This window comes from Ascaphus truei, chromosome 3 (genome assembly GCF_040206685.1).
Source record: "Ascaphus truei isolate aAscTru1 chromosome 3, aAscTru1.hap1, whole genome shotgun sequence".
Taxonomy (NCBI): domain Eukaryota; kingdom Metazoa; phylum Chordata; class Amphibia; order Anura; family Ascaphidae; genus Ascaphus; species Ascaphus truei.
This window is the reverse complement of record NC_134485.1, coordinates 111074936-111087404: the sequence shown is the minus strand read 5'-3', so window position 1 is coordinate 111087404 and position 12469 is coordinate 111074936. Positions and strand designations below refer to the sequence as shown.

General features: G+C 39.2%; 1 protein-coding gene across 3 annotated transcripts in view; it reads right to left on the bottom strand.

The window, feature by feature from the left end:
• CNKSR2 (connector enhancer of kinase suppressor of Ras 2) overlaps positions 1-12469 on the bottom strand; it is a 548762-nt gene that overhangs the window by 352834 nt on the left and 183459 nt on the right. For all 3 annotated transcript variants that reach the window (XM_075589347.1, XM_075589348.1, XM_075589349.1), the window contains exons 7-8: positions 12145-12264; positions 486-545 (exon numbers count right to left, since the gene is read on the bottom strand). In XM_075589347.1, coding sequence (XP_075445462.1) covers positions 486-545; positions 12145-12264 — 180 coding nt within the window. The remainder of the gene's footprint in view (positions 1-485; positions 546-12144; positions 12265-12469) is intronic.

Sequence of the window (12469 nt, the reverse complement as noted above, 5' to 3'; positions counted from 1 at the left end):
CACTGAGAGTTTGAAGCAGAGGAGCCTGGTTCAATTTCCGGTGTCGGCTCCTTGTGACCTTGGGCAAGTCACATTATCTCCCTGTGCCTCAGGCACCAAAAACATAGATTGTAGCTCTACGGAGCAGGGACTTGTGCCTGCAAAATGTCTCTGTAAAGCGCTACGTAAAACTAGCAGCGCTATACAAGAACTGCTATTATTATTATTAAAATGAAAACTAAAAGCAATAAAAAAAATTGGCTAAAGAGGGATTGGGGGTTACTTTATATTATAACTCAGATTAGATTTTGTTTGTTCAGTACATGCACCTCTTTAGACCCAACAGAAGGCAACTGATAGATTCATACTCTGCAGCTACTTCATGTCCAACAACAATGGGAACACCCTTGTTCCTACGGCAGTTACTTGCATTTCTCTATTGGCATATCTGTCTGCAAAACGTGAGCCGCAGTTGAGTTTGTTTGATAGTTGCAATATATACTTACATTTTCTGTTGTTCCAGTAATCACATGAAGCCCATCGTATGTTGATTTAATATACATCCCCTAAAAATCGAAATATTGAAAAATATGTATTAGAATGTATGAAATGTGCTTAACAGCAAGAATATAAAAATAAAGAATACGCAAACCTGCAAGGTCATGAAATGATAAACTGTAGCAGATCATAGGCAAAACATGAGTGCATGTTTATTTTACATTAGGTGGGTTTTGGGTTCTGGAACTTGATGGGTTATGCAGCTGTTGTTGCTTGGAGGTGTGGCCGTCCTCCCCATGGTTTAAAGCTCGCCCCGCCCCACTTTCCAATTAGCAGTTTTTGTCATGATCCTGTGTATCACAGACCCAGTATGGTCTTTTTCCCTCCAGCAGAAAAGAGAGGTGCATGAGAATTGTGCCAGGTAGTGTTAGGACCTGCATTGGGCATGCCGTGAAGTGGCTGCAGGCTTATAAACTTTTGGCCAAAGGTTTTAACTAAATGACCCTTTCTTTCATGAGCAGATAAGCACTGAGGTATTGCACTATATGTTGTGTCATTTTGTATGATGCGCTGGCTTTTCTGTTTTTTGTCTGTTATTCTACATTGTGTCAATATTGTGTCAAGTATTCTACATGATTATACTGTAGGCAAGATATTGTTTCCTGCAAGACATGTTTAATGTAAGTATGATTACTGTATCTTTATTGCAGCAAATACACTGCAAAGGCCTTGTCGTAGGACAATAGTCAATCTGCGTTTAAAAGTCATGAAGGACTTCATTCTCTTATGGATTGTGTTATACGAAATAGCAAATTGAAATAGCTCTGAGCATAATTATAATACATAAAGGACATCACTTGCTGTGTGAAGGAGAAGCTATTATTATGCCGTTCGTGAGCTCAGTAGGTTCACAGAGCTTTGTTCTGATGCTACTGTAGTACCGGGTCTGTGCATAGGACGTCACGATGAGGGAGATCAAACTAGCACATCTCATCCACTGCTTTCATGCTTTATTACTAAATTGTAGGTAAAGTGGGTTACGAACAGGTAAAGCATGATCCCCAAGCAGTTATAAGTTGTAAGTAAAGCCGGCAGAAGACTTGAAACCAAATCAATTGAGAAATAATTCAGTTATTATGCATGAAATAATTCTTCAGTTCACTCATCATGAGAACCCTACAAACCACTGTATTGAATACAAGGGCTGGCTAACATACAAATATACTTTCAGATTTACAAAATAAATAAATAAATTATATATATTTATATATAATATAATTATATATATATACAGTATATACAGTATTCGACAAACCTATACATTTGCTCGCCCCGGGCGAGTGGATTTAACATCGTGGCGAGCTCCTATTGGCCCAAGCAGCATACGTTTGGTACTAGGTGGCAAGTAGATTTTTTTGTGTGGCGTGTAGATTTTTTGGTGATTTGTCAACCACTGTATATATATATATATACTTGTTCTAATACAAGTCTTTTTGGATTAATCTTGAGTGCTGTTCTCTGTTTACCTTCGGGTTAACTGTATATATATATATATATATATAAAGCAGAAAATAGCCGTGTTAGTCCAGTGCAGAATAAATGAGTTCTTCAGTATTAGGTGATACCTTTTTTATTGGACTAACAATTTATGTCATAGGACAAGCTTTCGAGAGTTCTCCTCTCTTCTTCAGGTCAAGCAATACTGATATACAAAGGATTCAATGGATAAAGCAGTGTAGAGAGAGGGGAAAAAAAAAAAAAGACAACAGATATTTACTGTAGATAAGTAAACCTCCCATTCTTGCATTCCGGCAACCACCAAACCTCAAACAGAAATTAGTCAGCAGAAAACTTCACAACGATTTTAAAGACATGGATAATGGCACAAACCCGTGCAGCAACAAACGCTGCAAACTCTGCAAACACATTTGCCAAGATTCCACAACCAGTCACAACCATAGAACATTCAATGTTAAAGGATCATACAGCTGCACATCCAGAAATATAGTGTATATGATTCAGTGCAACAAATGTGACCAAGGTTGCTACATTGGGGAAACCAGCCAAAAACTACAAGGAAGAATGAATATGCACAGACACTCTATACTCCATCACGAAGAAGGAAGATACTGCTCACCTGTGGGACATCACTTCTCACAACCAGATCATTCCATAAATGATTTAAAAATCAAAATCCTCAATGGAATGTTTAAAAGCACCCAAGAACGGAAAACATTTGAACTCAGAATGATAAGACTCTTTGACACCAAAATCAAAGGACTTAATGTGGACATGGGTTTTCTCACACCCTATCAAAATTGTTTGTAATTATCCTGCTTGCCTCAATTCTTATCCACACTTTCTCTCCCCCTCAGTATCCCTTCCCCTCCCCACCTTTCTTTAACACTGTCCCCTGGCTTCAAACACTTAACACCCTACCTTATCTAGAGTAAATATCTGGGTTTTTTTTTGTTTTTTTTTTCCCTCTCTCTACACTGCTTTATCCATTGAATCCTTTGTATATCAGTATTGCTTGACCTGAAGAAGAGAGGAGAACTCTCGAAAGTTTGTCCTATGACATAAATTGTTAGTCCAATAAAAAAGGTATCACCTAATACTGAAGAACTCATTTATTCTGCACTATATATATATATTCTGCACTATATATATATATATTAGTTCAGGGGTGGCCGACTGCAGGCCTCAAGGTCCACCAACAGATCAGGTTTTAAAGATATCCCTGCTTCGGCACAAGTGGCTCAATCAGAATGACAGCCACCTCTGCTGAAGCAGGGATATCTGTAAAAACTGGCTTGTTGGTGGCCCTTTAGGACTGGAGTGGGCCGCTCCTGGTCTAGTTTTTGTCATCATTGCAGGAAAGAGAGCAAGCTCATTTCTAACTGGAGGTTATCCATGTATTTCTTGCCTAGTTTGCATGATAGCAATGACATTTTCTATAAATAAAACTGTCAGCAATCACTCCGTTACGCAGGCGTGCAAATTGCTTGTGGTAGACATTGAAAGAAACATTTTCTATTTCATGCAGTCTTCTACATACAGTATATAAATACAATTCAGACAGAACAATGTCTAAATGCTAAATCTACCCTTAAATTTGCGCTTGTGTGCCTCCCAAAACAACCCCTCTACACACCATGTGGAGAGATACCACGGAATACACCGAGATACCTAGGAAATAATCCAAATTGACTACACAGTTTTTTTTATTGTATCTAATTTATATATTTTATTGCATCTATTAAATGTTATGTTTTACATGAGTTTATTTACACACATTTTCAGTTGATTACAACATTTGTGTGCGCATTATATTAGACATACTCTTGGGAAATCTTTCTTATTTTGTTCTGTGTGTTTCTGTACTTGTATCTCATTAATGTAGCACCTACTTACTCAATTATTACTAATTTTGTGAGCAGTCCTTCCTTTAAAATTGTAATCACGTAAAGCTGAGTGAAATCCCACAAAATGTCAAAATGTAATTAAAAAAAAAAAAAAAAATATTAATAAAAAAAAAAAAAAAAAAGGTACAACAATTCAAACTCAGTTGAAATTTTTTTCGCATCCCTAGACAATACCTTTTGTCAATAGAGGTGTTACTTTTTTTATTGGCATTCCAATTTAATTAATAAACCATTAATCCGTATTTAAATATATATATATATATTACAATGTCAAAATATACATATACAGGGGTACATATAAACACATATATATATATATATACATGTAGAGGTATCAGTACCGTGTTAGCCAAGCTTCAATAATCAAAAAATAAATAGATGATACCGTTCTGTGGCTAACTAAATGCTTTTATTTGTGCGAGCTTTCGAGATACACTGATCTTAGGCACACATCCCTTACTATTGACTATATCATGGTTTTCTTCCATCTTTTCTCTATGTACTGATGGGGCGGCCGTTATTCGAACACTTCACGCGGTAATTTATGCGGGAAACCGTGATCACAACAGGGACAAAATTCGCTGTGTTTAAAGAAATGACCGCGGCGCATTAAATGCCCAAAGCAGGGACCCCTGCTGTGTGAATGCTACCGGCGTCTGCCTTTGTGTAATAGACGCGCAGAAAGAGAGTCTGAATCAGTCACTCTAATTGCGCGCCTCTCACAGGCGATCGCGGGGTTTTATTAAAATTCTAAAATTACAGTTTTGTAGCAGGGGGTCTCCGGAGCTGAACTACATTGATTTCAGGTCCGGGGACCCCCTATTTCCCGAGTTACAGGCCCCGTTATGGGGTGCCGGTACACCCGCCATGTTAAAATCCTGTAGGATCGAATCTAAACAATGCAGAGGGATACCGGCACCCCATAACAGGACCTGTATCTCGGGAAGTAGGGGGTCCCCAATGCTGAAATCAACTGTGTTTAGCTTGGAAGACCGCCTGCTCCCTAACACTAGTATCAAACACCCCCCCCCCCCTCCAAATTAAAAATCATTACCTTAGCGGGTAGCTGCTAAGGTTATGAAGCTGCTTACATTTTATTTGTATTCATAGTGTGCATGAGCAGGGGGTCTCCTGAGCTGAACAAAGTTGTTTTCAGGTCCGGGGACCCCCTACTTCCCTAGTTACAGACACAGTTATGGGGTGCCGGTATCCCCTCCATGTTAAAATTGTGGGTCACGTGACCGTGAGACTAGAGGGATACGGGCACCCCATAACGGGGCCTGTATCTCAGGAAGTAGGGGGTCCCCGAGGCTGAAATAAACTTTGCTCATTTCAGGAGATCCCCTGCTTACGCACACAATAAATAAAAATGTAAAATGTAAGCAACTTCATTACCTTAGCGGCCATGCAATGCCCACTAAGGCAATGAAGGGGTTAAGGCACAGGTGCCAACCCTGTGTGTAAAAAAACTAAAAACATGGCCTACAGAGTACAGTACATTTAAATATATCCCCCCCCCCTCCCCCGCACCACCAAACACACATACATTACATTAATGGGCCAAATAACTATTATCCAGATATGGATAATAGATTATTTGGCCCATTATTAAACACATTAACTAGCATAATAAAATAAATACAGTTCTACTTACCACTGCAATACAGTATGAATCCCCTCCACCAGCAAAGCCCATGTGTCCTCCGTTGCCAAAAATACATAGCAAATACATTCTGACACATACAGTAACATCTCCAAATAAAATAGCACAATGCAAATAAAAATAAATCTCATCTCCCAAGAACACAGCACCTACAGTACAGTACAATTGGCAAATCAATATCTAACAAATGGCTATCCAAAATTTTAATTTTACAATGTGTACAGTACATGATGCAAATAATCTGTGCATCATGTACTGTACACTACAGTATGCCAAGCAATGCTCTAAATAAAATAAAATAAATAAAATACCATCAATCAATCCATTCACAAATCAATTACAATACTGTACAATCCAAATCAATTACACAATTCACTATTCAAATCCTAGAAACAAAACAAGTAAACAGAAATAAATTACCATCAATCAACAAAATCTAACCAACAAAAAGCCACTATTAAAAAGCAAGCCCCCACCCCCTGAAATAAACTATAGCAAACACATTTGCACACCAAGCTGCAAAATACAGTTAAAAATGAATTTAAAAGAAGCAAGCAAACATGAGCAATACAAGATTTTATTAGCTCTGAATTATGTATATCCATAGGGACATACATAAATACAGGGGCAATAAATGAACATTAAAAAAAAATCAATCACATTAAAAAAAAAAATAAAAACCTGTACAAACTAAATAAAATACATTTCTCTTGTTTACTTAACATTAGATGACGCACTCACCGACTCGGAACAGCATGCTCTCGAACCAATCCACGCACAGGAAACAGGAACCCATAAAATAAAAAACCATAAAATAAAAAACCATGTCTTTGTCTTCTTTCTTCTACAGTACTTGTACTCCATTGCGTCAGTCTTGGGGCTTCTTTACCTTCTCTTTTTATTTTATGGGTTCCTGTTTCCTGTGCGTGGATTGGTTCGAGAGCATGCTGTTCCGAGTCGGTGAGTGGGTCATCTAATGGTAAGTAAAGAAGAGAAATATATTTTATTTCGCTTGTACAGGTTTTGAATGTTTTTTTTTAATGTGATTGATTTTTTTTTATGTCCATTTATTGCCCCTGTATTTATGTATGTCCCTATGAATATACATAATACAGAGCTAATAAAAGCTTGTATTGCGCATGTTTGCTTGCTTTTTATAAATTCATTTTTAACTGTATTTTGCAGCTTGGTGTGCAAATGTGTTTGCTATAGTTTATTTCAGGGGGTGGGGGCTTGCTTTTTAATAGTGGCTTTTTGTTGGTTAGATTTTGTTGATTGATGGTAATTTATTTCTGTTTACTTGTTTTGTTTCTAGGATTTGAATAGTGAATTGTGTAATTGATTTGGATTTTACAGTATTGTAATGATTTGTGAATGATTGATTGATGGTATTTTATTTATTTTATTTAGAGCATTGCTTGGCATACTGTAGTGTACAGTACATGATGCACAGATTATTTGCATCATGTACTGTACACATTGTAAAATTAAAATTTTGGATAGCCATTTGTTAGATATTGATTTGCCAATTGTACTGTACTATAGTTGCTGTGTTCATGGGAGATGAGATTTATTTTTATTTGCATTGTGCTATTTTTATTTGCCGATGTTACTGTATGTGTCAGAATGTATTTGCTACTGTATGTATTTTTGGCAACTGAGGACAGATGGGCTTTGCTGGTGGAGGGGATTCATACTGTATTGCAGTGGTAAGTAGAACTGTATTTATTTTATTATGCTAGTTAATGTGTTTAATAATGGGCCAAATAACTATTATCCACATCTGGATAATAGTTATTTGGCCCATTAATGTAATGTATGTGTGTTTGGTGGTGCGGGGGGGGGGGGTGATTTATTTAAATGTACTGTACTGTGTAGGCCATGTTTTAGTTTTTTTTACATACAGGGTTGGCACCTGTGCCTTAACCCCTTCATTGCCTTAGCGGGCATTGCATGGCCGCTAAGGTAATGAAGCTGCTTACATTTTAAATTTTTATTTATTGTGTGCGTGAGCAGGGGGTCTCCTGAAATGAGCAAAGTTTATTTCAGCCTCGGGGACCCCCTACTTCCCTCTAGTCCCGCGGTAAGGTGACCCACAATTTTAACATGGCGGGGATACCGACACCCCATAACTGGGCCTGTAACTCGGGAAGTAGGGGGTCCCCGGACCTGAAATCAACTTTGTTCAGCTCAGGAGACCCTCTGCTCACGCACACTATGAATAAAAATAAAATGTAAGTAGCTTCATTACCTTAGCAGCTACCCGCTAAGGTAATGATTTTTAATTTGGAGGGGGGTGTTTGATACTAGTGTGGGGGAGCAGGGGGTCTTCTGAGCTAAACAAAGTTGATTCCAGCTTTGGGGACCCCCTACTTCCCGAGATACAGGCCCTGTTATGGGGTGCCGGTATCCCTCTGCATTGTTTAGATTCGATCCCACAGGATTTTAACATGGCGGGTGTATCGATACCCCATAACGGGGCCTGTAACTGGGGAAGTAGGGGGTCCCCGGACCTGAAATCTATGTGGTTCAGCTCTGGAGACTTTCTGCTACAAAACTGTAATTTTAGAATTGTAATAAAACCCCCGCGATTGCCTGTGAGAGGCGCGCAGTTAGAGTGACTGGTTCAGACTCTCTTTCTGCGCGTCTACTACACAAAGGCAGACGCCGTTAGCATTCACACAGCAGGGGTCCCTGCTTTGGGTATCTAATGCGTCGCGGTCATTTCAACAAAAATAACGCGCAAAAAACGGGGAGAATTAGGGGATTATATCGACTTCCAATTCGCGATCCGTTCAAATAACGGCCGCCCCATCAGTAGTGGAGGAAATTTTAAGAAAACAGTATAAATTAGTCATGTAGGAACCTGCAGAAAGGGTGGACCTTGACGTGGCAGCAGGCTTAGCATGCATTGGCCAAAAGATTGAACAACGTGACTCACACCTTTGGGAACAAAATATATAGAATAACTAAATAATGTGTCATATTTGATGTTGGGATTCCTTGTTTTCTGTTGTATACTTAAGGTCACATTCACATGTATACTTAAAGCTGCAGTTCAGGCTTTTTTTTTTTTTTTTAGTTTTTTTGTTTTTACTTCAATAGTTTCATGTGGGCAATCTCTACTTACCTAAAGAACTGCATAGCTGCCGGTCAATTCGTTCTCCGTATATTGATCGGCAAAGTTTGGCGACATCTTTAAATATGGGGAATGTAAATGGTTGCTATAGCAACAAGCATGCTTTTAAAAATAGAATTCAAGAAAATTGGTCTTTCAAAATAGTTTTTTTTAAACAGAAAATGCTAAAAGTATTTTTTCTTACTACAGAACTGATTTATTAAAAAAAACACACATGCAGGATATTGCTTGAACCACAGCTTTAAGGTGACATTTTTAACGCCTCGCTCTACTCTGGTACCTTTCCCTCTTCCTTCAAACATGCAACAGTTATACTATTTCTCAAAAACGGCAAGCTTGACCCTACCTGTCTTTCTAACTATCGGCCGGTCTCCCTCCTGCCTTTTGCCTTTAACCTCCTTGATTGTCTTGTATTCTCTCACTTGCTCAAATTTCTCAACACCTACTTTCTCATAGACTCTCTACAATCTGGCTTCCACACTGCTCACTCCACTGAAACAGCCCTCACTAAAATAACTAATTACTGCTGCCAAAGACAGAGGTCATTACACTCTGCTCATATTACTTGCCTTCTCTGCAGCGTTTGATACTGTGGACCACCCTCTTCTCCTTCACATTTTCAATTCTCTTGGTATTTGCAACAAAGTTTTATCCTGGATCTCCTCTTAACTCTACAATCATACTTTCAGTGTCTCTTTTCCTAACACCTCCTCTATTGATCTCTCTGTGGGGGTACCCCAGGGCTCTGTCCTGGGACCGTTTCTCTTTTCTCTTTACACACGCTCTTCTAGGTGACCTAATCACATCTCTTTGGTTCAAATATCACCTCAATGCCGATGACACACAAATTTACTTTTCAACCCCTGACCTTACACATGCTGTACAGACTAAAATTTCTGAATGTCTCTCTGCTATTTCATCCTGGATGGCCCTCCGCAGACTCAAACTTAACATGGCAAAACAGAGCTCCTCATACTTCCTCCCAAACCTGGCCTTACTACCTCCTTCCACATTACTGTATGAAGTACTATCATTCACTCAGTAGCCCAAGCATGCAGCCCAGGGGTCACACTCGACTCATCTCTCACATTCAAAAGGTAGCTAAAACCTGTTGTTTTCTCCCCGCAATATTACAAATATACGCTCTTTCCTCTGTTGCTCGACTGCTAAAACTCTGACACATACCCTCATTCTCTCCCATCTCAACTACTGTAACCTTCCTGTCTCTCACCTGTCTCCCCTAGAATCTATCCTAAATGCTGCTGCCAGAATCACTGTACTCTTTCCTAAATCTGTCTCAGCGTCTCCCCTGCTGAAATCCCTCTCCTGGCTTACTATCAAATCCCATATCACACACTCAATTCTCTTCCTCACTTTTAAAGCTTTACACTCTTCTGCTCCTCCTTACATCTCTGCCCTAATTTCTCGCTATACACCATCCCGACTCTTGCGTTCTGCTCAAGGATGTCTTCAATCAACCCCTTTTGTATCTAAAGCCCTCTCCCAACTTAAATCTTTCTCAATGATTGCCCCACACCCCTGGAATGCCATTCCTCTCAATATCCAACAGGCACCCTCTCTATCAACCTTTAAGACCCAACTCAAAACACACCTGCTTAAGGAAGCATATGAGTAGCTCTATGCGTGATAGTTTTACACGGTATACAAAAACCTGTTTTCTGTTGTATACTTAAGGTCACATTCACATGTATACTTAAAGCTGCAGTTCAGCCTTTTTTTTTTTTTTTTTTTTTAATTTTACTTCAATAGTTTCATGTGGGCAATCTCTACTTACCTAAAGAACTGCATAGCTGCCGGTCAATTCGTTCTCCATAAATTGATCGGCAAAGTTTGGCGACATCTTTAAATATGGGGAATGTAAATGGTTGCTATAGCAACAAGCATGCTTTTAAAAATAGAATTCAAGAAAATTGTTCTTTCAAAATAGTTTTTTTTAAAACAGAAAATGCTAAAAGTATTTTTTCTTACTACAGAACTGATTTATTAAAAAAAACGCACATGCAGGATATTGCTTGAACTGCAGCTTTAAGGTGACATTTTTAACGCCTCGCTCTACTCTGGTACCTTTCCCTCTTCCTTCAAACATGCAACAGTTATACCATTTCTCAAAAACGGCAAGCTTAACATGGCAAAACAGAGCTCCTCATACTTCCTCCCAAACCTGGCCTTACTACCTCCTTCCACATTACTATTGGAAGTACTATCATTCACTCAGTAGCCCAAGCATGCAGCCCAGGGGTCACACTCGACTCATCTCTCACATTCAAAAGGTAGCTAAAACCTGTTGTTTTCTCCCCGCAATATTACAAATATACGCTCTTTCCTCTGTTGCTCGACTGCTAAAACTCTGACACATACCCTCATTCTCTCCCATCTCAACTACTGTAACCTTCCTGTCTCTCACCTGTCTCCCCTAGAATCTATCCTAAATGCTGCTGCCAGAATCACTGTACTCTTTCCTAAATCTGTCTCCGCGTCTCCCCTGCTGAAATCCCTCTCCTGGCTTACTATCAAATCCCATATCACACACTCAATTCTCTTCCTCACTTTTAAAGCTTTACACTCTTCTGCTCCTCCTTACATCTCTGCCCTAATTTCTCGCTATACACCATCCCGACTCTTGCGTTCTGCTCAAGGATGTCTTCTATCAACCCCTTTTGTATCTAAAGCCCTCTCCCAACTTAAATCTTTCTCAATGACTGCCCCACACCCCTGGAATGCCATTCCTCTCAATATCCAACAGGCACCCTCTCTATCAACCTTTAAGACCCAACTCAAAACACACCTGCTTATGGAAGCATATGAGTAGCTCTATGCGTGATTGTTTTACACCATATACAAAAACCTTGCCCCCTTGCAGACGCACTTACAAGAATGTCCTCCTACTTTCTCTGTACGTCCTTCCTACCAACCAATTCGTTTGCAACCTCTTCGGAGCAGGGACTCCCTTTCCAAAATGTTACGGTTATATCTGAAGCACTTCTCCTCTTTATGTGTTATTTATATTATTTGTGATCTGTATGATTGTCACGTGTATTACTGCTGTGAAGCACAATTTGCTTGCCATGATGGCGAATTTGTAAAAATATAATACTCTGTAAAGGTTATACAGTATATATTTATTCTGTATGTTCTCTCCAGAAACTCCATGTGGAAACATTCTAACACACTATGTTGTTGGTCTGGTAAAAGCTATTGCAACCTGTAAATAATCCAGAATCCTCCTGGACCAATGCAGCTCATCAACCGCTTTCAATGCAGTTGAATTACGGGTGTATCAAAAGCAATACTGTAATTTTATTATAGCACTCCATTGCAGGGAATAATGTCATGTAAATGTGCTCGCCTGAACTGACCTACAGCATACTGTGTAATTGTATGGCTGATGATTTTGCTCTCAGTAACTGCGTACTTCTTACCAGCCCTTCGCTCGGTTTGATGTTGGAGAGCTGTATCACTTCAAGATGTGCAGACTGAGAAACCAGTGGATCAGATGAGAGAGAGATGATGTGATCACAGACACTTGAGAGGGTTTTGCACTAAAAAGCAGAAAAGCAAGGCTAAAATGAATACAACCAAATTACATTAAAAACAGCAACATCACCACAATACGGTTTATTTCCCAGTTGTTTGTATGCAGCAAAGGGGCATTTTTGCTACTGTCAGGAAGAAGGAAACAGGGTTATAGATACGTCATAAATGGGACACATTTGTTCAGATGTTTGTCTTGAATATACAAGCCCG